Raw genomic sequence first — 25,485 nt, forward strand, 5'->3', positions numbered from 1 at the left:
AGATAAAAAAATAAACAGCGTTTACGGCTATATCCATTCTTTGCTCTTATTGAAAATATTTAGGTATTGCCAAATGCTTTTGCTTGACTTATCACGTCAACACATTTTAAATGACAGCGCACGGTTTTTAATCCACATCATCTTCGTTGAACAGTCGTTGGATGGATCATTTAATTCAATGATGTTGGCACTTCGCGTGGGTTTGAACATAGGGAATTATATTTTCATTATGGCGCCTTAGATCAATTTCTCATGCTAACGACAGCATTTGTTAATTGCAAAGTATGCTTGTTATGCCTATGTTAGAGAGCGGGGGGCTTTACTCGCTCCTTCTTCATATTCATATTTCCATGTCCACGGGGTATTATAAAAATAGTAATGTGTTTTGGTGTGGGTGTGCATCAGCTGGGGAATGTTTCCAGCTGTAAACACGTCTCTCTCTGTCTCTCTTGCTCTCTCTCGTGCTCTCTCTCTCTCTGTTGCCGTGGATCTGTCTATCTGTCCCTTTACCGCAGCCTTCACGCTACAGTTGTGGGTGATGTGTACGTGTGGGAGGGTCGGCTACCTCCCACTGTTTCTCATGAGCAAGACGAGAAGTCTACTCCTTCCCGTCTCCCGTGTTGCACAACCTCACCGCTGCTTGGACCTCCGAGTGACGACAAGAGGTAATTACACGGAAGTGGGTGGGTCGGGTGAAATACCAAAACTAAACGACAAATTAGATAAACAGCGGGTAAGGGCAGTGTGTGTGTGTGTGTGTGTGTGTGTGTGTGTGTGTGTGTGTGTGTGTGTGTGTGTGTGTGTGTGTGTGTGTGTGTGTGTGTGTGTGTGTGTGTGTGGGGGTCCTTTAGATGGGCTATAAGGAGGAGAGGGAGGGGAGAACCGAAGGAAGGGAGGGGGTGAGTGGCACAGAGGTGGTACAGAGAGAGAGAAAGAGAGGGAGAGAGAGAGAGAGAGAGAGAGAGAGCTGGATACAAAGTAGAGAGAGAGAGAGAGAGAGAGAGAGAGCAGGAGAGGGAGTGAGAGCATGGATAGAGACCTGGAGAGTGTGTGTGTGTGTGTGTGTTATGTGCTGCAGTAGAATGAGAGTCCGCGAGCGAGGCAAGAGGAAACACTTGGACCGCCAGCACCACCGCCACTCTGCAGAACCCTGCCGACGCACCACGGCTCCGTGCCGCCGCCGCCTCCTCCGTCGCTGATCGGCCGGGGAGAGGGGAGACGAGGAGAGACGGCAAAGTGGAGCCCAGAAGGAGAAGGCGGAGGGGGGGGGCGGCGGTCGAGGAAGACGCCAGGGGTTCTTCGCACAAGATGGCTGCTGTGCCGTCCGAGTCCGGTGAGTTCAACACTTCCAGCATTTTTCTTCACCCTCTCATCCTCCTTCTGAACATCAACATCATCCTCGCCTGTCAGCCCTCACCCCTTCTCCCCCTCTTTCTGTCTTTCTCTCTCTCTCTCTCTCTCTCTCTCTCTCTCTCTCTGTCTCACCTCCTCATCCGTTGCCCTGGCGATCTTCTCATCATCCCCATACACTCGTCCCATCATCATGTCAGCTGCAGAGAATGCCGTGGCATCTCTCCTTGGAGACAGGAAGCCGACACGGCGTCCACTTCCTGTGTCCCGCTGCTCACATGGACAGCCAGAACGCTAATGAGTCATTGAGAGTGATAAATCAATGAATATTTTGGCAGCTTCTCCCCCCCTCTCTCGCTCTCCCTCCTCTCTTGTTCTCTCCTGCGGCTCATTCTAAACGCAGGCTACTTGTAGACCTTGTCTCAATCTCAGGTTGCAGCATTGTGTCACTCATCATCACCACATTATGAGCCCTCACTCCCTGTGACATCACCTCTGTGGACAAAAGGGAGAGCCGGAACAAACGCAACAGAAGAAAGGCTGGAGGACAGTAAGGGGAGCCAGGGGTGGTAGAAACAGTGACGTGTTGAAGGACAGCCGAGGGAGCAGGAGGTGAAGGAAGCGATCTAATGTTTCATGATGCGCTGGACAGTCAACCTGAACGCAAATGTGATTCCATCCACCTATCCATCCATTAACAACTTAGTCATATAGCTGACACTTTAATCTAAAACGTGTGAAAGGAGATACAGAGCAGGTAGGGCGACCTGCTTCTGGGAGGTTAAAGCTGCGGATATCGTTGGATCAAACGCAGAACCTCTTCGGTTGGCAGTGGAGCAGCTAAGCCACTACACTACCCTGCCTTCTCCCACATCCATTCCTCCATGCAGCCGTCCATCTATATCCAGCCATCCATCTTTCTGCGGTCAGTGGTTTAGATCCTGTATCCCAGCTGACTTTGGACTTAATGCAGTGGAACGATGCTAAACGGCATGCCAGTCAATGCTGGGATGGAGTTGCTCACCTACTATTCATGCTGAACGGACACACGCACGCGCACACGCACACACACACACACACACACACACACACACACACACACACACACACACACACACACACACACACACAGAGACAAGCACACACACACACCGATGTTGGGTGTCCGCTTCAGCGTACCTGAAACTGGAGTATTTTGACTTAAACATACTCATATAGACATGACAAGGGTACCAATCCTGGCCTTTGGGGTTAAGCTTTTGTGTTTCCTCACACTTCAGATGTGTTGAAACCCCGGTGTTTACTGAGCACAAGACTATATTCTCTCTGCCGGGTTCCTCATGGAGAGTGTTACATGGATTGGTTACTAATAACAACAGTGCTGCTGACTGCAGTTTTTTTTTTTAGCTAGCTCATTTTAATCAATGTGGGTGTTCCTTTGGGACAGCGAGAGGACCCATCCATAAAATAGAGCAAAATCACAGACAACCGAGCATCAACAAACTAATAAAGCCAGCAGTGACATCACCGATCTCCAACGAATAAAACGGAGAGCGGTTTTCAAAGGCTTCTTCTCGTCTGCACTTGACGACGTGCGACGACAAACTATGCCGTGAACAAGGTCACGGATTGAAAGGAATCCCAGTGAAGGGGGATCACGTTCAAGGCGGTCTTTTCTCCGTCGACGTCCTTACACAATCCAAAGACGGCACTGATACATGCTCCCCTGTGTGTTCCACCGTCTCCCCCTCTCTTTGTGTTCCGCGGCGGTAGGGGACACCGGAGGCCGCCACCCCCCCGAACGCCGGCTGCTGCTGCTGGGGGGCCGGCGCGCCGGAAAGACCTCCTGCGCCAACAGCGTCCTGGGGGACCAGGTGTTCCAGGCCGGCACCGAGACCACCCACAGCAACGTTGGCCAGACGGAGATCTATGGCCGCCGCGTCACGGTGGTGGACACTCCTCCCTGGGGGGTCCCGGGCCACGTGGCGGACGCCGGCGGCGGCGGTGACGACGACGACGACGACGACGACAGCGAGAGCGCCACCGACGGCGACTCGGGGGGCGGGCGCCATCCGAGGACGGCGCCCGCCAGCCTGGACAGCGAGGACCCGTGCATGGGGGCCGTTCTGTGCCCCCCTGGACCCCACGTGATCCTGCTGGTGGTGTCGGTCTCGCAGCCCTTCAAGGAGACCCAGCGAAGGGCCGCCGAGGACCAGCTCGGGGCCCTGGGCGGAGGGACCTGGAGGTATTCCATGGTGCTGTTCACTGGGGTGGATAAGCTGCCCAAGGGGACCTTCGTGGAGGAGCACATCGCAAACACGGGGGAGGCTTTGCAGTGGCTGGTGGAGAGGTGCGGGAGCAGGTAGGAGCTCGCCCTGATGTCTTTTACATTGCATTTCCGTTGGGTTATTTGGCGTTTATCCAAAGTGACATGGGATATGAGACTTTTAGGCCCAATCCCATTTCTACCCCTTACCCCTTCCCCTTACCCCTCCTCCTTGTTTTGAAGAAAGAAAGAAGAAATTGGATTGGGCCTTAAAAACAGTGCATGCAATCACAATTGTAGGGGCTACAAAATAGGTCAAAGTGCTGCCCAACTGTGGCTCCTTCTCTACTTTGCTTCTTCTATCTCCTTGGTCTCTCTAATCTCTAAATCGGTCTCTCTCTATAACTATATCAGGCGCACTCTTTCTGTCACGCACATGTTTAATTCAGCGTGGATGGTATCGCCTGCTTCTCATCCTCCGTGTTTAGTCCTAATGTACACTAGGAGGATGTTCTTCGTAGGTTGTGAAGCACAACCCGACACAAATGCTTCTTCTGGAAACCAAATCAATCAGTTAAACCATCAAACATGGATATGCAACCAGAGGGACACAGCCAAAGACATGTTAATCAATTAATCAATAGCATAATAGTAGCCTTTGATGGCCCCTTGAGACTGCAACTGTGATTAAGTGCTATACAAATACAGTTGACTTATGAAAACATATAATTTATTTGGATAGTGCTTGAAGGAGGGTCTGAAAACGGTAGTCAAATTCTTTGCCCGTGTCAGCCAATGAAGCTGATTCTGATTTCTGATTGGTTCTATTTACTTGTCTCCTGGCAACAACTGGAGCAAATCAGACACAGCCAATGCAGTAACAAGTGGTTAACTCAAGATGGGGCTGTTGCCGAGATTTTGGTGTTTTGGAGGAATGTCAAACATTTAAATAACCCCACATATTATACTCCTATCCCCTAAAAACACACACAGCCTGTACAAATATATCCTGAGGCTGCAATTTATTTCACAGAGAGTAAGAGAAATGCCTGCCTTTTAGAATTAATAACCTGCAATCAGACCTTTATTTTAACCTAAAAGTCGATAAAGGTCATTGTATGATAGCGACACAAGGGCCGGATAGTGTGATCATAGTGAATTTCAACCCCATTGTCCGCAGTCATTTTGTTGGTGCCCTTGAGAGAGATCGATGCATCACCCCTACCTGCTCCCTTATGACATGCATCCTTAATAAAATGCATTGTAAGTTGCTTTGGATGAAACGTCCGCTGAATAAATGAATAGAATAGTAAATAGTACAACAGCCTGCTGGCTTGGTGCCCTTACCGATCCCACCTTTTGAGCTTGAGTGATAGGTGATTACCGTTGTTCCACCGGTCTGCTCTCCAGGTACCATGCCTTTGACAACAGCAAGAAGGACGGAGACGAGAACACGCAGGTGCCTGAGCTGATGGAGAAGGTGGAGGAGATGATCACTGACAATCAAGGTCAGACCAAAAAAAAACATATAAAACGTAGTTTTTGATACCTTAAATATACTTTAAACACTTTTGACGAATATGTGAATTGAATGCAGAACCTTTGAGTGTTTTAGAATACATTTACAGTCAAAAATGAGTGTAATGTAAAATGTAAAATAAATAACTAACTCCCAATGTGCTGCGCTCGTGAGCAGTGACTTACACGTGCGTGCTGAGCATTATGGTCTCACCGTTAGAGTCTACAGTATAACAAATTAACATGGCCTGGGACCTAAAGAAAAATAGGCACAACATGCTCAAACAACGCGTCTTGTGTACATTGGTGAGGTGAGCGCGCAGCTGCCTGAGCGAGCGTGCTTTCATGTTGTATGGTAAAATTCAATCTCCTCTTTTTTACTCCAGCTAAAGTTGTTAGTTAGCAAGGCGAGTAGGAGCGCAATCTGCAGGATACTAATCGCAATAACATTTATAAAAAAAATAATAAAAAAAAATAAATAATAATAATCGGTTGTAATCTGCGTCTTTTTGGCCGATGCCGATTATTTTCAAAAAGGCTATAATCGGCCGATTAAATCGGTCGGGCCCTAATTGTACGTTTGATTAACCTTTTTGACTATTTTTGTAAATTTGACAAACATTACCAACAGTATTATGACATTTTAGTTAGATCCATTGTACATGATGGTGCTTGTCCACAGCATCTCACCCCATATTTAGTCACGGACATCACATTCATATCCCCCCCGGCTCTGGAACCATTGCGGCTTGCTTCAGCAGTAATGAAGCCTATGCAACCGGGTTTTGCAGGCTGGTACTTTGAGGTGAACGAGCTGATTCTGCTAGAGGAGGAGCAGGCCAGGAGAGCCCTGGAGGAGGAGAGGATGAGGATGGAAGAACACGCCAGACAGAGAGACCAGATGATAGGGGGACCCCCCCGAGGTAGGGAAACACTGGGGCTGGGGGGGGGGGGGGAATATGCTGACTGCATACATTGTATAAGCTAAACAGTGAGTCTAACTCTTGTTAGACCAAATTAATTATGAGCATGTGATTATGGAAAGATGTCGTTACATTACCTTACTAATGGGACTAATTAGGACTAATGGAACACTACATGGGTATTTAAACACTTGGATGAAATGTGTAACTAACGTATGTAAAAAGGCTCAATTGGCCCAAATTACCAAGCTGGGATCAATGCAGTTCTATCTGATCTCCTTAGCATGAGCCAGCACTGCACTACCACATTTAACTCATCAAAAGTGTGCGGTTAGTCGGTTACATTTCATTCTGAAACTAATTTGTACATCTTTTCTTCCATCTTGCACGGCGCTGTGTAATTCCCCCCCCCCCCCCATCAGAGCTGCGACTTCTGCTGCTAGGGTGGAAGGGCGTGGGCAAGAGCTCGGTGGGGAACACCATCCTAGGCCGCCGGGACTTCGAGGTGGGTCAGGAGACGGAGATGTGCCTGCGTAGGCAAGCACTGGTCTCGGGCCGCCGGGTCACCGTGGTGGACACCCCCGGCTGGGACTGGTTTTCCGTCCGGCGCACGCCCAAGCGCATCCGCCAGGAGTCCCAGCGGGGCGCGGCCCTGCTGCGCCCGGGTCCCCACACCCTGCTGCTGGTGCTGCCCGTCGTCTCGTCCCTCACCACCCGCAAGCGCCGCACGTTGCTGGCGCACATCGAGGCACTGTTCGGCGAGCGGGCGTCCCTGCACACCATGGTGCTGTTTAGCTGCGGGGACTGGCTGGGACGCACGCCCATCGAGGACCACATCCAGCGGGGCGGGCGGGAGCTGCACCGCCTGCTGGAGTACTGCGGCAACTACTACCACGTGCTGGACAGCAAGACCCCCGGCAAGGACAGCCGCAGCGTGTCGGACCTGCTGGACAAGATCGAGGAGATGGTGCGGGAGAACGGCGATGAGGCCTTCCTCCCTGTGCAAAGCGAGTGGCGTAAGTCCGTAGAGTCTTTTTTTTTTTATCTGTTCTAGTCTAGTCTAGTCTTTTTTATCTGTCTAACCCTTTTATGTCATTCATAGATTTGTCCGTTTTATAAACTATTGATTTTTCCGTGATACAAACATTCAAATATACCCCCCCCCCCCCAGCTCTACAAATACACACTCCTAAGGAAAGGTAAAAGTAAAACATTTAGTTAAGTAAAATATCACGAGTCTAGCTTTTGTTGTATTTTTCGGATATTATCCACCACAAACACACATGTACACACATTTTGTGTTATTTTTCAGTGAGCGAGGACAGTTCACAATCGTCAGACAACACAGAGCCCGAGGATGACTGTCGAGGGTGTCAGCTTCAGTGACGGCGTCCTTCGTAGCAAGAGTGGACTCCTGCTTTTTCAAACCCAGCTCTTAGCCTTCTACCAGGCCTAAACATAACCTCATTTATACGTAAGTAGACAAGAAAATAACCTCATCCAGTTGACCACGCCTCTTTTTCCATGCCCAAAGGCTTCAATCAAGAAGCGGACTCAAACACAACTCTAAGGGCCGTTTGACAGGAGACGAAGCAATCGCAGATGACCTACAACCTGGCTTGGTCTCATCCTCTGTAGCGCGTCACTGTGATGAGAAACCTCATCCGAGACTGAAAAATGTTTACTAACAAGCCGTGCAAACTTTCATAAATAACAAGGTCTAAGGGGGTTGTGGTACGAGGTGCCGGAGCACGATGGCGAAGATACAGGTGGAATGGGGTGCCCTGCCCCATATCAACTCTGAGCTAGAGGAGCGCAGCAGAGTGAAAACATCTGTACACCTAGGGTGTACAGTTGACATGCAGAAAAGGCTTCTGAGCGTTCTCTTTCACTTTCGCTTTCACTTTCGCTTTTGCTTTAAGTAGAAGACGTGAAGGAAAGTAATCATGCTGAAAGAAAGTAAAAGTTTGAAGTATTGCTGGTACCCAGAGAAGATCCTGTGGAGTTGGGGTCACTGCGTCATATTTAAATAATGTAGCTATTTAATGCTGTTTCCTGTTCTTTTAGTTTTTTTTCTTTTAGGAGGGAGAGTGACTGTATATTAACTCAGAAATATTTAACTAGCTAAGCATAACCATGAAGCAAAAATTATATTTTTATGTTACAGTAGAGATAATTAACAGTTTGCCTTTTGGGGAAAATATTTCTGACACCTTCTACAAAATCGCTGATTAGCACAAACTGCAGGTGTGAGTCAGAAGTTAACCAAAATGACAGTTGCTTTGAGACTTTGCTTAAGTTAGCATGATCCGCAGGATAGATGCAGCGTTTGCACATTCTGAGCCAAACTCCCCACCTCCACGTCTCATTAGTCTATAGCAACACTACACTGCTATCACCTGCCAATCCGCCATCCTCCCCCACGAATTAAAGACACATCCTGTTTACGGCGCTGTCTCATGCCGTGTGACCCTCTAGAGATAACCTCATTCAGTCTCAGCAGGCGAACACAGCCTCACCCTACAACGCCATGCCCGCTTCTGACCCACAAGAGTGGTTTTCTTTGAATAAAGAAATAAACATGCATACAAACATATATATACTGTATATATATATATATATATATATATATATATATATATATATATACACATATATATATACACATATATATATATATATATATATGTATATGTACGACAAAAATAATTTCCCTGAAGCATGCTGAGATGATACGCATGCAATCCAAGATACACGACACAGTGCCTACGCAGTTGTTGGCCAGCTCACGGGGTGAATCTTGCAGCTGCAAGCCACGTCAATTTTTTTACAGTGACGCCATTTTCCTCACCTTTTATAACTCTATTGCTACTGGAGAAGAAAAAGAAGAAGAGGAAGCAGAATAACAAGGAGAAAAAACCTCAAACACTTGAGCCCAGTACTGTTGAGATCAATGGTATGAATAACAAACAAAAAAAATGACCTAAATAATAAAGTGTGACCGATAGCACTGCCATGCATTTAATAAGAAGAGCAAAGCCAACAATTCTCATTCAGGAACCGTACAGCTCAAAGGGAAAAAATCCCTGAGCTAGCTTTCGTTCCAAATGCTATTTAACTCTGTGCCCCATCTCATCATGGTAGGCTGACGCAGCACTTAGTGTAAAAAAAACAGCATGAATTTCCACGTGGAACGGTTCCTAAATGTTACTTTTGGGGTCTTGAGTCCACTACCTTAATAATGTTCCGCTCCACCTGTGAATACATTCTAGAAGCTGTGTATATTTACATTGTAGAAGATGTAACGTGGTAAATAATATATATATATATATATATATATATATATATATATATATATATATATATATATATATATATATATATATATATATATATATGTATGTATGTGTGTGTATGCATATATAGAGAGATATAAATATGAAAAGAACAACATTTTGCACTGTGTTACACTATTGATTGTAGCTAAGGTTGAGTTAACTTGCTGTGTGGGTGTGTGTGTGTTGTCCTTAAAAAATGTGATTTCATAATTGCTTATACAATTGTTGGATCCTTGGACAGCTACAATAAATATATGGATATATTGTTGTCTATTTTGTGGTGCTTTGGCTGTATTTATTATCATGGCAGTTTCAGATTGCTTTCATAATTCTGATTGAATGTGTTGAGACCAGAAAGGCCAAATCAACAAAATTAAAGCAAGTAGATGCATCAATAATACAGAGTTGATATATATTGGGGGTACTAATAATGCAAAATAAGGAGAATAAAAAAAGACATGAATCACATAATTAATGCTACTTAATGTTAGCTGTTAGTTTCTTTAAAAGGTCCCAGATATCTTTTTGTGTTTGCAAGATCGTCACTAGAGGGCGGTTTGTCTTCTCTTTGAATGTGTTAACCTGTTTTCACACAAATGCAATTTGTCAGTAGCATACGCACATCTAGTCTTGGCAAGGTAGCATCTAAACATTTTTAGTGCAGCAGAAATTAGTGGTTTGGCCTTACGATAATATTCACCCACAAATAGTAGTTGTATTTGTAAAGTAATGATTCATTTTATTTGACTTCACTGACCTTTTTATGTCAGAGAAGTTTGGCAGCAAAGGTGTATTGGATTTGTGTACCAATTATTCACTTCTAATATAATGCATTAATGTTATTGTTTGGCCTATAGTTTTTTATATTCGCTGCCAAACCATTGGCAATCCCAGGAGTAATGGCATAACAGGAGTAATGGCATTGAGTTTGGAGAAAACTGAGGAGAAGACACAAGCATAGTGAACCATGATGACTCAGCACAAGACTGTGTGTGTGTGTGTGTGTGTGTGTGTGTGTGTGTGTGTGTGTGTGTGTGTGTGTGTGTGCAAACTTTCACACAGAATATCTCCCTAGAGTTCCTCCCAAGGACCTTTCACTCCCAACACCATGACATCAAAGAGAGTTTGTCTGAACAATCCAGTTCTTCCTGGTCTAGTCCAGAATAGATCTACCATAACGCAATTTGAATATCAGGGGATTTTCCTGTGAAAAAGAGAGCCTCACTTTCACAACTTTGACTGCCCTGTGTGGTCAGTCAACAGACTAGGATATGATCTCATTGTATGGTGGATTTGCATTTTAATGGGTACAATTTTTATGGGTACAATATCGTCTGGATCGCCGAGACCGCTAAAGGTCATTCTTCTTCATTATCAGGGCGACAGAGGTTTCCTAGGCACAGTCCTGAGGTTGGTTCCGATCCATATGAGGATTCACTAGTGTACCTGGAGCTCCTGGGCCAGCCGCCAGGGAAAATAGTCTTGCATCTTTAGGGACCACTTTGGATGCTCACAGATTCTGTGTGCATTGTAATTAAATCAAGAAATGCCTTCCTCAGCAGTCAGCATCTCCCTCTCTCTCTCCTCTCTCTCTCTCTCTCTCTCTCTCTCTCTCTCTCTCTCTCTCTCTCTCTCTCTCTCTCTCTCTCTCTCTCTCTCTCTCTCTCTCTCTCTCTCTCTCTCTCTCTCTCTCTCTCTCTCTCTCTCTGTTATACACTCTTATATCTCTCTTATATATCCCTCTCTCATATACCCTATAGCTTTTGTGGGACATACTCACAATGTCAAAGACATTTTGTCAGCATGAAAATAATTGCACACAGGGCTATAAAAACACCATCTTATTTATCTCTTTTTAAACTCAATAAGTTTTGAATAGGGTGTTGTTGTGGGTCCTTGCATAATGATCATTTGACTAAGCAGTTGCTTACATCACCAACCACGGGTCCAGCTGTTTCCCATAAACATTCAGACTGCAAACATGGTTTGCAGCCATGGTTTGAAGCCCATAAATACTGCTACAGTCCCCTAAACTAAACATGTACTCTGCATAGTTCTGGGAAAAGGGCTAATTCAAAATGTTTCAATCGGAAAACATCATGTAACTGAAAAGTTCAACTAGGCTTGCGTTTTCCTGTGCGGGTTTTTTACTTCCATATGAAAGGTTTTTTGTTTAAACCCTGAGGTCCTCAGTCTTTCTGAGGGCATCCTTGAGCAAGATGCTGTAAGTTGCTTTGGATATAGTGTCTGTTCAGGGTGCTGTATTCTTTCTATGTACTTTCTCATAACATTGTTGTTTGTTGTTTCCTGTTGTGATCACATGTCCTTCATCCTCCACTGACCAGGAGTGAGTCGTCTTTTCAACTTAACCCTTCCCTCAACCTCAGCTTATCTTGTTTATTAGAACGTGTCTTCTTTGTTGCTCTTTGCTACCAAAAACAAATATAAAAGCTGCTCTTCAGAAGGCTGTTTGCTTTGCTCAATGTACATTTATGCACAGCAATCATTCATCCATTGATGACATAACTTTTGCTGAACATTGGCTATTGACCATTCTCGTCCAAACATAAATAATATGTATACCATCTTGTTGGGTTGTGGACTGAAGAACTTTGAAAGCTATGGCAAAACGTTGAACAAAAAATCATACTTGACCGTTCACACGCACTTAGTAACTGCTGCTTTGTCCTAATCATTTATCGTAGCATCTAGAATGCAATTCAACTGAATTCATGTCTCCCCTGGAAATGTTCCTTCTATTCATTCTTCAAAGGTAGTTTCTTGCCTTATCTTGTGTAACCATAGTTTCCGAAGCACCGGGTGTATTCAGACATAACTTGCATAACTTCAGCCTTTCCTCCGGCTCATGAGGCTATAAAACATTGGAATTGTAAACACAGTGAAGTGATTACATTCAACTGAAAATACATCAAATGTGGTCTTCAAATAGGTTCAGCAAAAGGTGAGGGTGATAAATCCATGGTAACCATGACTCATGAAAAAGTTGCAATTTTCAGCGACTAATTTACTTGGAGAAAAAACTGAATGTAACCCTTGCATGTTTGTGCCCTGAAATTATGTTCGGTTAATTGTGCTCATTTATGATGGACATATGACACCAAACAAAATCAAAGTGGGTTATAATCTCTTTATTGAGACATTAGACATGTTTATTCTAATTTCAACTTAATATCATTACACATTAGTCAGGTCCAGAGAAACACACAATGAGCAACAAATGCATAAGATACTGGATAGGCAATACAGCGTCACTAACAACTCTTCATATTTAGGCAGAAGTTACTAAAAACAAAGTTAAGAAATATAATTACACTGAAAACAAAAGGAGACACATCAGGATAACAACTGGATAGTGGGTACCTCAGACATAGTAGGTGTGAGTTTTACAACTCAATACTAGCATTTGATTTAAAAAGTCTTGATTTCCAATACTTATACAATACTATACTCAAAACTATGAAGAGAAATGGCAAGTATTCAGATCAGCTTTAGATGCATAGTTGCATTTGCTTGTCTTATGGGCCAAATATCAACATGTGTGAATTTGAAACGTAGATGTGATCTTGTTATCGAGTTTCGTTGTCGAGTTCAATACAGGCCCTGGTTCCGTGGAAATACTGAAACCTACAGCCTGAGACCCAGCACCCAGCGCTTAACACATACACCCGCCTTCCTCCCATCTCATCTTGCAGTCCTGTCACTTCCACTTTCCACCCACTAGAGGTCGCCACCGAGACCCTTCCGGAGCCTGGCCGTGCGGACCTCCTCCATCAGCTCTTTGAGGTACTGGATCTCACGGGCCATGGAGTCAGCCTTCTCGTTCAGCTCGATGTTCTTCCTCTCCAGGTTTGAGTACACGGTGCTAAGTGACTCTTGCTCCACACGCTTCTTTTGGCGGTAGCGTGTGGCGGCTGTCTTGTTCTGCTCCATCTTCTTCAGTTTCTTGTCCTTGGGAGCCTTTGACGACCTACTGCTGCTGCTGCTGCAACTACTACTACTACTACTACTACTACTACCACCACCCGCCTCCCCTGTCGATCCCCTGGTGGAGCGCACCTTGCCAGCTCCGCTGGTGCTGGGAGATTGGAGGCTGGGGTCGGGGTAGGGTCTGCTCCGGGAGGGCCGGGACGATGTGGGGGAGGCCCGCGGGGAGGACTGGTCCACCGCTGGCATGTTGGTCACGGTGGTGGTAACTTGGTCTTTTGGGGTCAAGAGGACGACGATGCGGGTGGGGGAGAGGGAGAGGATGATCCTGGGGACCGGGGGCACGACGGCGGTGGGCACCGCCACCAGTGCTGGCTTTGCCTCGCAGTCCACCACGTCCACCTCGGAACCCAGGTCCAGGGTGTAGGCGGGGGAGGGCGCGGGAGAGTCGGGCTCCGACTTGATCTCTAGCTCCTCCTGGGGTTCGGGGACGCATGGTAGCGGGGAGGCGGCTTCCCAAAGGTCAACTTCAAACCCGGGCTCTGAAGAAGGTGACATCACAAAGTCGGTGGGGGTAGACACGATGATCACAGCGGGGGAAGGGGGGCTGAGGGGGGCAGGTGGAGGGGGCGGCTGGGGGAGGGCGTCGAGCACAGTCGGACTGTCGAGGGAGGCAAGGAGGCTTTCTGGTGAGCTAGGGACATCGTCATCGGCGCTGCACGAGCCAATCAGAGAGTCCAGGTCGAACTCGCTCAGGTCCATCCTCTCCGTCATCCAGTCAAGGTCGCGGAACGCATCGCCTACAGGGGAACGTGGAAGTGTTAAAACATTAACTAGACTATTCAAGGCATCATTGGTACGACGTCTCACATTCCGATAATCTCGATAATCAAATAAAGTGAGTCATTCAGTTTACAGCTGGTATATCGTTAACGCCTAATTCAAATTGTGTAATAGATCCTGCAACACTTTCAGCCCTTCTTGAGGTAGAAGATAAATTGGGGTTGTTCTCTGCTCAAGAGATGTGAGGGTCTTTACCTTTGCCACTGGCCACCTCCGTTCCAACGCGGCCCAGACTTGGGGACGGGGCTAACCAGGGGAGGGAGAGGACGTCCGGCCCAAGACCGGCCTTGTCCCCGTGGGGCAGCAGGTGGGGCGGCGAGGCGGGGGGGGAGTAGAAGGCAGGAGGGGAGGCAGAAGAGGAGGTGGAGGGGGAGGAAAATGAAGAGGGCAACGATGACGCGAAGAAGGACAGAGGGCCCTCTGGTCCGTTCGGCTCCTCTGCTGGGTCACACTGGGGGTTCAGGAACCCGGTTGGGTCAGCCGTGGGAAAGGAAGGCCCCCAGAGAAGGGCCTCCATGTCTCCCAGGCCAAACTGTGAGTCTGTCATCATCATGGTCATAATGGCTGTTGTTGGTGACGAACGGCGTACGAGGCGATTTGTATGGGCCGGAGTCTTTTTTGCTGTCGACTGCAGCAGATCGGAGGGATTCCACAAAGGACCTAAAAAAGAAAAAAAAAATAAGCGAGACATGAGGTTAAGAATTTTAAAACATTTATTTATATTCATTTCAGTGTAAACACAAATAAAACTTATGTGAGATATTGTCATTACTGCATTTGCCACGGTGCCAAGGAACAAATGTAAGAAATCTTGGTATGCTTGAAACTTCACTGGGTGGGATTGAGGGCTCATGCTCGGAACAATTAGGTTAAACTCCGCCTCGACTCTTATGACTCTGACGTCAATCAGGGTGTCAGCTTCAACATGGCCGTTCAGCTGCACAATGGCAAGCCAAAAGAACAGCTCAAGCAGCCACACACCGTTTGGTTCAAGCCGCCATTTTGGCCAAAAAGGAGGAAACGACTTATTTTCTAAACGCCACTTTCGCAGCAAGCCCATCTCGTTAACTTATATAATATTAATAGAAATTCAATACAGTAGTTTATTTCTGGTGATTTATTCCGAGAAACGTGGATAATAACATTTAGAATATAGAGAATGTATGGAAGGATGTAGGCCTCATATCGCAGCTCTAACATTGAACAATGAATATTGGGCAGGTTACTCCAAAATATTAAAATCGGACGGTTCAATATTTTACAAACTGATTGTGGGTTACGAAATATTCATATTTCGTAGTTACAATGTATAAACTGGTAAGCGAGCGGCATTAGAAGGCCTGTAAGCAGATCATAGAAAAACGAAGAAAATTATACTCACGTCATTTTGATTAATTAAAATTGGCTCAGTGCACTGGTTGGATGCACTGTTTGTTGGCGGCTGCTTGATCGCTGCTCTACACGGCCATTTCGCCAAAAATGCGTTGGTTCTGGTGGCTAATATGTAATTTTGGAGACCGCAGCGGAGAAAATGGCGATACGCGTATGCGGCGACGGATATAGCAGCTGAAGGTATTCTTCCGCTGAACTAAGTTATATCAATGCGCCGTCCGTTCACTATGCATTCCAGGGATCGAATTTTTAGATACAAAGTAGAACTCCCAATTCATTGTGGATATAAACAAAATTATACAAAAACATTGGTATGACCATTTTAAGTCGAATCGGAAGGAGTTAAAATATATATGTAATCCGATATGAATGTTTATTGTATTATAAATTGTGGCATAAAACGAGTGTCAGAACAGACTTGGAATCGAGGCTAAATAATGAGTACCTTTACGTATTACCCCTTATGGTACTTTTTGATAAAAATTAAACATACACATTATTTCACAAATTTAAAGTGGAATTTAGACTCCTGCTTACAATGTGTGTGTGTGTGTGTGTGTGTGTGTGTGTGTGTGTGTGTGTGTGTGTGTTTAGGGAAACCTCCCTAAAAAAAAAGGCTTTCAAAACATACATTACTGGAATTAATTAGCCTACTTACATTGACGATTATTACAATGTATGACATTTAAACTGCAAAGTTTGTGCCATTTATTTCAAAATAATGTGGCAGTCACAATGCATGAAATAATACAGACATGGTCAGTTGTTGCTCCGATGGGTAGGATGTATGACATAATAATTAAAAAAAGATGAACATGATAAATAAACATGATACACAAATAATGCAAATAATGATACACAGAAAATGTGTCCATACACATAAGAGTAGTAGACGGATATAAATTAGTTTAACTGCTAGACGGTGTGCTTTTGGCATCTCAGCAGCATCTTTTAAGTTTTTCCCGAGAAACAAGCTGCTTATGCCATGATGTTACAAAGCACATGTCATCTCAAGCTGGTTCTACGGACGTGACGATGGTTTCAGTTGATCCATTCAAGTGTAGTCCCATTTTTCTAGTCTAAAGTTGCTTCTTCGAAAGTATAAACTTTATAACATACAAATACATAGATTGATTCTAGTATGGATGATCGAATGGACGGAAGCCAGGCGTACTAACCACTAATCTTTTCCCACATTCGATACAGTTCATCAAGCACTTCCTGCAGATTCTCTGCCAATTGTCGAACTCTGCTTGCAAACTTCATCTCATTTGACTTTTTCAACTTCTGACCATTCTTCTCAGTGAAATACAAATCCAACTCTCCGGAAAAGGCCTGGAGCAGATTTACAGACGAAATCCGACCTTTGGACGCGGTGGACATCCCTGACGCACTCAACATGTCATTCTCAAGCATAAACTGAGATAGTTCGGCAATCCTCAGTGCCTCTGGCCAGACATCCGGTCCCCAGAGCACTTTGCAGTCATCCCTCCTCAGCTTGTCCATCCAATCGCGGATGAGCAGCGAGCAGCGTTCCATGTCAACAACGTCGTTTGTGTAGTCGTGCACGACGCCCTCGAACCTCGTTCTTCCTGCCGCTTTCTTCTTGTCGGCGATGGCGGCGCGGGCCCCGATCCCGCTGGCGGTCGCCACCATGCCCGCGCCAATCGCCGTGATGACCAGGGAAATGCCCATGGTGGCGGGAGCGAGGGCCACGCCCACCACTGCCGCCACCCCTCCCACGGCGCCAGTGGTGCTCCCGGCGATGCCCATGGCCTTGTTCTTCTTCTGCTTCTTGTCAAGGCGGTCGCAGAAGGTGGTGAGCTCTGAGACGCGTTGTTGGAGGGAGTCCAGGAGGGACTTGAAGTGTTTGAGGGCCCTCGTCACTGCCATGGCCTTTTGGATGACAGCTCTGGTGAGGAGGAGGAGGAAAACATCATGATATTCTGAATCGTTAATGAGTTCTGCTCATTCACCTACATTTCCTGATGGATGCATTTGTAAGTCGTGCAGGCTTTACTCTCCCCCCTGAAAAGCAGGCAGAGTAAACCCTCTCTACTCTCTCCCTTTTCACAATGGGATCAAGCAGAGGGGTTACCTAAACTATGCTTATAGTAGGACGTTTAAGCATGTTTGCCCATTTGCTTGTAGCTTGTGCTAGCGTGCTAATTCAGCAACATATTACTGAAAGGGGTCAACTGATCCAGCAGTTATGTTGTACAATAAACTAGGACATGGCTGCTTGCATGATGCCTTTTTAGCATGCTGAATACATTTTGTTGAGTGAAGTTACCTGGTTTGGTCACCTCTACCAACGCCATAGAGACCAAGAGACATGTTATCACAGACTGCAGAAATACAAACAGAAAAAACATTATTGAACATCATTCTGAGAGAAAAAAAAGGCAAAGACAATTTGCCTTTTAATTATTAAAAGGCAAATTCTGTTGATGAGAATGCATTTTTATACCTAAAACCATCAGAGGTAGTGTTATTTGTTTTTAGTACAACAGCAGTGGTTTGTCCTTATTGGCTATTTTCACTACAATATGCGTTTCAATTCTCACCATCGACATTCTTCCAGTCTTCTAAAAGATCGTCTAAGTACTGTTGGGGGAAACAAGTATAAAAATTGAAAATGAGATTAACAGACGGAACATCTCATATAGACAGCTGGTGCTCTTTGTGCGCAACACAATGCAAGGTGTGGTGACAGTGGGGCGAGTAGCGTTTCTCTCACTGTGTAGTGCCTGTTCCCGTCAGCCAGGAGTTGAAGGTAAACGGGTTCCTCCACCTCCTCGTAGACAGGTTCCTCGCCGTAGCCTGAGGAGGAGTACAGGGAGGAGTAGGAGCAGGAGGACGGACAAAGAGATGAGGAGACGTAGGAGGAGTTTGGGGAGGAATTCAGTGATGGCATCTTGACCGGGGGAGGAGGACGAGGAGGGGCAGGTCGTCGAGGACCTCCTGTTGTGATGTCTGGCCGTGGCAACTAGACAAACAACAATAACAAACGTTACCCTTTATTGTAACTGTAGCCAAAGCAGCTTATTGAGCAGGTAGGGATGGAGGGCATCTTGCTCCTAGGCTAGGCTATGGACAGGTAACTTAACATCTCTCTCTCTCTCTCTCTCTCTCTCTCTCTCTCTCTCTCTCTCTCTCTCTCTCTCTCTCTCTCTCTCTCTCTCTCTCTCTCTCTCTCTCTCTCTCTCTCTCTCTCTCTCAGCAGCGCATTAACTGACTTAAATGACTGTTTTGATTTACCAATAAACCCTTTCAATGATATTCTGTGGGGGATTCCCCTTATGGGTTTGCTACAAACCGAGGCCAGGTTGTAACAAGACAAAGTAAAAATCTGTATCACCTCATTGGCCAGAAGATCTTTCGGAGTATACGCCTGGGGGCGAAATAAGGAAGAGCCAGCAGCAAGATTGGGCAAACTGGCGTACATATAGGTCTTGGGAGGAGGAGGAGGAGGGACCTTCCTCTCTTCATACACAGGGGCAGGGTTCTGGAATAGAAGGTAGATGCAACAGACAGTTCAGGGGGGTTCAATCCGGGAGTTAAATAATATATACTGTAGATCTGTTAAATCCTTACAGGGAAAGCATTACATTTTCTCCTTTGTATTGTTTGACAATAATTTGAACAACCTAGCAAGATCATTGAGAAACACATTTGAAGTTAGTCCATGGATAACTAATGATAGTTTTCCTAAATCTAATATGAATTGAGAAAGAAAATTATGCTTTTGCGAATTCTGTTGCAATGAACGTTTTTCGACAATTTAAATGGAAAATACAAATGTTTCAAAACTTTGTTTCCAGTTATTATCTACACACATCAAATCTAAACCTGCTCACCTCCTTGTTCCTGTAAGTACACAATGCCATGCAGGGGAAACCCTGCTTCCTCTGACGTACTTTACAGGACGGAGTGACGTATATTGTTACTAACAAAGCACAAGCATCTATGAAGTAATGCTACTATTTCTACTACTACTTGTATCCTGTAAGGACTACAGTCAAATTATCTGTATAATACCAGGTATTAGAGGTAATTGAACCTACATTTCTTAACATGCACACAGAGCCCATTCCATAAACAACATTGACTTAATTTTACATTTTCAAAGAGAAATGTCAAACCAAGTCTTATGCAATATGAGGATGAGCTATTTTCTTGTTGGTCAGGTGAGGGGAAAAAGGGGAGGTGTTACCTGGAGACCAGGTGCTGATGTCTGGTGAGGAAGTCTCCTCACATTGAGCGGCTTTGAAGGTGGAGGGGGCGGGAGCCTTGGTCGTGGCCTTGGGGAAGGAGGAGGAGGGAGATGGAGCCGTGGTCTCGGCCTTGGGGAAGGAGGAGGAGGGAGAGGAGGAGGCACTCTGTCGACATTTTCTTCCTGGAAACCAATGATAATAAAGTAAAGGGTTCAAGAGATGACGCTAGTATGGTGACTATAGTCAATGAAAGTCAATCACACTAATGTTTAATTTATTAATTTACATAAATGTATGTTTTTAACCAAAGCAACATACAGGATATTTATGGTTTGGGCATCTTGCTTAAGGATGCCTACAGGTAGAAGTCAATCGATCAGACAGACACATAGTCTATCCCAGGGGTCAGCAACCTTTTCAACATGCAGTGCCAGTTTGAAATTTTCTCGTTAATGAGTGTGCCTTAAGCAACAATACATTAAAAATTAAGCTGAATTATGACACAGCGACCAAAAACATTTCCAGAAGACCTGGAATTGTACTATTTACACATAGTCCACAATCATGCATCAACATTTTTTGGTTGTTATATTTGGCTTACAAATTATAATTGCATATGTGCCATCTTAAAACACCATTTTCAGAAACTCATTCAAAAACATATTTGCACTGTGAGAAATGTAAAAAACGAGAATATATGAGAATGTTGGAACCATCCACATCAATATCTTTAAGACATGTACAGCTTTGCAAAACCATGTGAAGGCGATGCATACAGGCCACTTCTCTGTTACTCAACATAGGCTTAAAAACTATTAATTGATCATATTTCAGAACACTGCTTTCTGTAACTAATTTAATTTAATTTAAACACATTTTGCACTGGGAGGAAATGCCCAAAACAGAATAAAGTGCAAAAAAAAATCGGTAGTAATGATTATTATTATTAAGTGTGCCAATGATTATGCTGCCCCGTGCCAGTGGTGGCACGTGTGCCTAGGGTTGCCGACCCCTGGTCTATCCGATCGATGACTATGTGTCTATCGATCAGAAGTGTCTTCCGATCTGAAGTAAAACAGCCTAACCACTTCTCTACACCATTGTGCCCTCCTTTTCAAGTGTAATTCTCTCAAAACATCACTGTGGCAGCTCACAATTTGTTAGGATGAATGCAAAGAGCAGTGGGAGGATTAAAACATGACTGAGGTGAACTGCTCTTCCAACAACCCCACCATGCGTCTTTTGTCTGGAGGAGCCCGGTTAAAGTCACCTAGGTAGCTCGAGACAAAGGGGGATGAGGTTGGAAGACCGGTTTATTTTGAACATTTGCAGACAATGAAGAACTGGTGCTCCATGTTGCCATCCATGAGAGCTCCCGGAGTGTGTGCGGTGATGCGGCTCACCTGGGTTTAATTAATCAGATAAACATTAAGAAAACCACCACCAAGTTACTGATTGTGATAAAACTATACATACGAGACAATAAAAGCCCTCTTACGTGACCGGAGTCTATGTCCTCGTAGACGTCTTCGGCGGGGGGGAAAGGCTGGTCATTTGGGTCGATGGTGATGGCTGGCTTGGCTTGCTGCTGAGTACACATTACACCCAAACACAATGAATATTTACTATTTGCTATTTTCATAATTTACTAGATGATTTAATCCAAAGCAGATAGCAGTTATTTGCTGTTATTGATCTAACTACAGAGCAGTGGTTGCGGCATGTTGCTGAATGATGCCTGACACGAAATGGGGGATCGAACCAAGAACCTTTCCGCTGGGAGTCAAACACCCTAACCACTGACAAAATTATCTTGCCCCATATATGTTTGATTCAGATATGTTGGGTTAATCTGAACTGAACTGGGCAATTTTTCCGAACCAATAAATGATGCACTACTCATTGAGCATACTGCGTATTTTTACCATGTTGTTGTTGGTGGTTGTTGATCACATCACTGGCTTCACCAATACATAATATCTATCTTTTGTTCTGGTGATGAGGTCGATTAGATCTCACACGCAACAAAAATTGCTACGGTGAGATATCAGCTGATAATACCTGATTGCCATACACATACAACCTGAAGGTACGGAAAGTTGGTTATTCAACGGGTTTGTTTGTAACTTTGTTTGATTGTAAAAAAAATACAAATATTTATTTAATGCTGTTTTCAGTTTGTTAATGATTTTTTTTGTTCATTTGTAAGTATTGTTTGCTGTCTCTTACCATTGCAGGCCTGCACTGTCCGATTGTTGTTCTATTCCCCCAGTTTTCAACATTAAAACATATTTAAAAATAATAATAATAAAAACAATAGGTTGTCTCGCAACATAGTTGCTTGACACCCAATGAATCGCCAATGATGTTCCTCTGTGGACGTCTTTCTAAAAATGGATTTGTCTCTCAGTTATTCTAGCCGCCTGTTGCTCAGAATTAAAAAATGAAGCCAGGGTGGATTCCTGCTCTATCTTGATCCATGTGTGTTTCGCTAATGGACAACAATACACATGGGAACACGCCCACATCAGGGCCCTCCCACACACACGACACATTTCTTGATTGTTCTATTTTCAGATTGACCTTTTCTGCTTAAAAGATAAACCATTGCTGTTGTGCTAAAGACGAATAACACTACCTCTGATGGTTTTATGTATAAAAATGCTATTTCCATCAACATCATCTTTATGTTGAATTCCTAAAGCAGCGTATCATTCAAACCCATGAGAGACAAATGATGAATGACTGTTGTCAACATGTCTTTTGTTTAGTCTTTGCTGTTGGTTACATTGAGGTTATATGAATGGTTCAAGCTTGTTGAACAGGTCTCAGCGGATCCTGCTGTAAACTGTGGTGCACTGAAACACGTATGTAGACACGCATGTATGCATAAGGTATCAAACACACACTATGTCCCTAAATTACTATAAAGAGAAACATCCAGTAGACCGCTGCATATCGCCCATCCATCATGAAACATCAAATCCATTAGAGTACCTCAATGAAGGACTGTATCTATTATTTCATCATTTGACAGACATTTCTGTCCACAGTGAATTGCAATCTATTTGAGATACTGTACATGCCATTAAGGAGCCGGTATGGATTTAGGCACACAAAACATTGTATTCTTGTGTTTCTGGGTTGCAAAGATACATTTCAAAGTAGTTTCTAGGTCATTCTGTTTTGACTATAATCTACAATCATAATCTGAAATTTGAGAAAAGGGAATATGACCGAATATGGTTCGAGAAAAGGGAAGATGAGTATCATTCTTTCCACCCTAAAATGTGAGGTATAATTTGCAATGAATTAATATCTTTCCTAAAATGTTGAATGATACAAATCTAAGCTCTTCTATGGTACTTCTAGTAACAAATTTAAGTAATGACATTCTCTATAGCTCTGCCAAATTAAAATTTCTGACCCTGGATAGATAATGACCCCCTATCCAATATCCCAGGAATAGTATAGTTTACGCAATGATACCTAAAAATAACTATGCTGAGGAACAGTTACGTCTGCGGGTACGTCTGTTGTGAAAAGACCTTGTAGGCTTATATATCACATGTAGCAGTGCGAGTGCGATGCCTGTTCAAACAGTGCCCATTCAGAATAGGCTGATTGTCGAGAAAATGTAAGGACAATCTTACAGACACTCGTCTACTTATTGGTTGATAGCATTTTAAACGTTAAACTAGAGTGAATTGATAAGATCTAGAGAACGATAGTAGCCGAAATTATTAGTCTCAATATTGGTAATCAGTTAGTTAATTTTTTCAATCATTGAAAGATTTGCTAATGGTTGTAGGATTTAATTCATTTAGATTTATTAATTTTCTTATTCATTAAGTACCTAATCTAAGTTTATTTTTCTGGATTCATATTATTGTTAGGTTAAAGTGTGTGTTTGTGTATATTCTATATAGTCAACTCTAAATCTAATCTACTTGTTGTTTGGGAACACTGAATGTATGAATTACCAGGAATTGATAATAGGTGGCAGTGTTGTTACAGATTGTGTCTCAACTGAGTAAACACATTTGTACAGATTCCCCCTGGGGTCACATGGTAAAAAAATACCTTCACGTGTAAATCTGTGCGCACAGATTTGTAAACCGTTCCCTTGGATTCTCAAACCGTGCGCACCATTTACCCAATCCTTGCGCACGGATTTGGTTTGTTCTACACAGTTTGGATTCCCCATGAGTATTGTTACGGCTGGTCCTACACAGGACTAGTGTGTATAAGATATATTCAAGATGAGGCAAACAGTGTTTCAGTCAGAGATTGGAATATCATCATGTGAAAAGACAAACCCTACATTCAGTCATTCATCCTGTATAGATGATAAATCATATATTCAGTCATGCATACTGTATATATAAACCCTATATTCACCCATTCATACTGTATAGATGATAAAGCCTATATTCAGTCATTCATACTGTATAGATAATCAAAACTATATTCAGTCATTCATACTGTATAGATGATAAACCCTACATTCAGTCAGTCATAGTATGACTGACTGAATGTAGGGTTTATCATCTATACAGTATGACTGTCCATCTGTATAGATGATAAACCCTATATTCAGTCATTCATACTGTATAGATGCCATTCTTGCCATTCTGAATCAGATAGGCGTTCACCATCACCATGCTCATGGGGAATCCGTGCGCAACTGCGCACGGATTGGAAAAACAGTGCGCACGGTTTCGGATTCCGAGGGAATGGTTTACACATCAAGGTCTATTTTTCTACTATGTGACCCCAGAGAGGCATTTGCCCGGTCGACTGGTAAGTTATTTCTTTGTGTACGTATGATTATCAATTTGTCGTTTGTCGTATCGTTTGTGTGTGTGTGCTCTCACGTGTCTTCAGACAGACACAAAGATGGAAGGAAGGAGGTCTATGAAGGTATTATTGTAGCAAAAGTCTTTAGCACCTGTAACTGCAGAATTTGAATGCGTACACTAAAGTCACAGTAAATTTGAAGTCGTATATATTTATTTTGCATGTGTACTCTAAAGTCACAAATGTGTAACAGTACATTTGTAGTCGTAAAAAAAATATAAATATTTTTTATACCATTGTAAACACAAAATAGGGTCTACGAGTACGCTAATCTGTGTTACAGGTGCACAAATCCTTTTGCTACAATTATTGCAGCGCAGTTGGTGCAAAACACATTCGCACACCCGTGTTTCATAATCTGAGAACATGCCCAAAAGGTGTGCATTCGTAAACCCAAATTTGAACAAATGCATCAGAAGTTGCACATCTGTGAACGCTATGTTAATTCAGCATTTTAATGAGCGAGCACAAAACCATTTTACAACTGCTCGAATCTGCTCCTGCAAGTCTCAGCTGTGGGTTTTTTTGCAGGTTGTTTTGCAACACCCCTAGGTGGTAAATGTGTAGCAAAAGTATTCGTATCCGTAGATGACAGAGCGTCCGTGAGCGGGACAAAATAGTCCCGCCCATAATTTCCTAATCCAATGAAAATCGCCGGCAGGGATGCATTTCTCAAATTACACTGGGACCCACCCCGTGCCAGCCATGGAGCTATAAAGATCGCAGCATACTCAGCACGGGATACGTTTATTTCTGGAGAAGTGAAGAGGGCGTCCTACTGAACGGAGATGGGTATCCTACATTATGTTAAATGAAATGACTCAGTTCAAGTG

At 44.1% G+C, this 25,485-nt stretch overlaps 4 protein-coding genes across 8 annotated transcripts in view; 2 read left to right on the forward strand and 2 right to left on the reverse strand.

The window, feature by feature from the left end:
• Positions 1 to 25,485, forward strand: part of dhx58 (DEXH (Asp-Glu-X-His) box polypeptide 58) — a 375,030-nt gene that overhangs the window by 189,113 nt on the left and 160,432 nt on the right. The window lies entirely within an intron of this gene.
• si:dkey-110g7.8 (GTPase IMAP family member 8) lies at positions 5 to 9,659 on the forward strand. 4 transcript variants are annotated; one of them, XM_060072287.1, is made up of 9 exons: positions 5 to 196; positions 516 to 665; positions 1,079 to 1,333; positions 3,124 to 3,712; positions 5,027 to 5,124; positions 5,926 to 6,057; positions 6,480 to 7,073; positions 7,229 to 7,256; positions 7,370 to 9,659. In XM_060072287.1, the coding sequence occupies exons 3-9, from the start codon at positions 1,309 to 1,311 to the stop codon at positions 7,416 to 7,418; spliced, it is 1,515 nt and encodes a 504-aa protein (XP_059928270.1). In that variant the 5' UTR covers positions 5 to 196; positions 516 to 665; positions 1,079 to 1,308; the 3' UTR covers positions 7,419 to 9,659. The 4 variants fall into 4 exon arrangements, with proteins under 4 accessions (XP_059928270.1, XP_059928261.1, XP_059928251.1 ...); XM_060072278.1 differs by lacking the exon at positions 5 to 196 and having other exon boundaries at positions 224 to 665; XM_060072268.1 differs by lacking the exons at positions 5 to 196; positions 516 to 665 and having other exon boundaries at positions 760 to 1,333.
• Positions 12,530 to 15,740, reverse strand: atf4b (activating transcription factor 4b). Its single transcript, XM_060072333.1, has 3 exons — positions 15,565 to 15,740; positions 14,379 to 14,843; positions 12,530 to 14,140 (listed from the first exon to the last, which is right to left on the reverse strand). The coding sequence occupies exons 2-3, from the start codon at positions 14,740 to 14,742 to the stop codon at positions 13,134 to 13,136; spliced, it is 1,371 nt and encodes a 456-aa protein (XP_059928316.1). The 5' UTR covers positions 14,743 to 14,843; positions 15,565 to 15,740; the 3' UTR covers positions 12,530 to 13,133.
• Positions 16,271 to 24,678, reverse strand: LOC132472596 (uncharacterized). 2 transcript variants are annotated; one of them, XM_060072307.1, is made up of 8 exons: positions 22,022 to 24,678; positions 21,291 to 21,377; positions 19,792 to 19,974; positions 18,937 to 19,083; positions 18,316 to 18,564; positions 18,143 to 18,182; positions 17,869 to 17,923; positions 16,271 to 17,487 (listed from the first exon to the last, which is right to left on the reverse strand). In XM_060072307.1, exons 1-8 carry the CDS (start codon positions 22,022 to 22,024, stop codon positions 16,749 to 16,751), a joined length of 1,503 nt encoding a protein of 500 aa, XP_059928290.1. In that variant the 5' UTR covers positions 22,025 to 24,678; the 3' UTR covers positions 16,271 to 16,748. The 2 variants fall into 2 exon arrangements, with proteins under 2 accessions (XP_059928290.1, XP_059928282.1); XM_060072299.1 differs by having other exon boundaries at positions 21,291 to 21,380.

The sequence above is a fragment of the Gadus macrocephalus genome, chromosome 2 (assembly GCF_031168955.1).
Source record: "Gadus macrocephalus chromosome 2, ASM3116895v1".
NCBI lineage: Eukaryota > Metazoa > Chordata > Actinopteri > Gadiformes > Gadidae > Gadus > Gadus macrocephalus.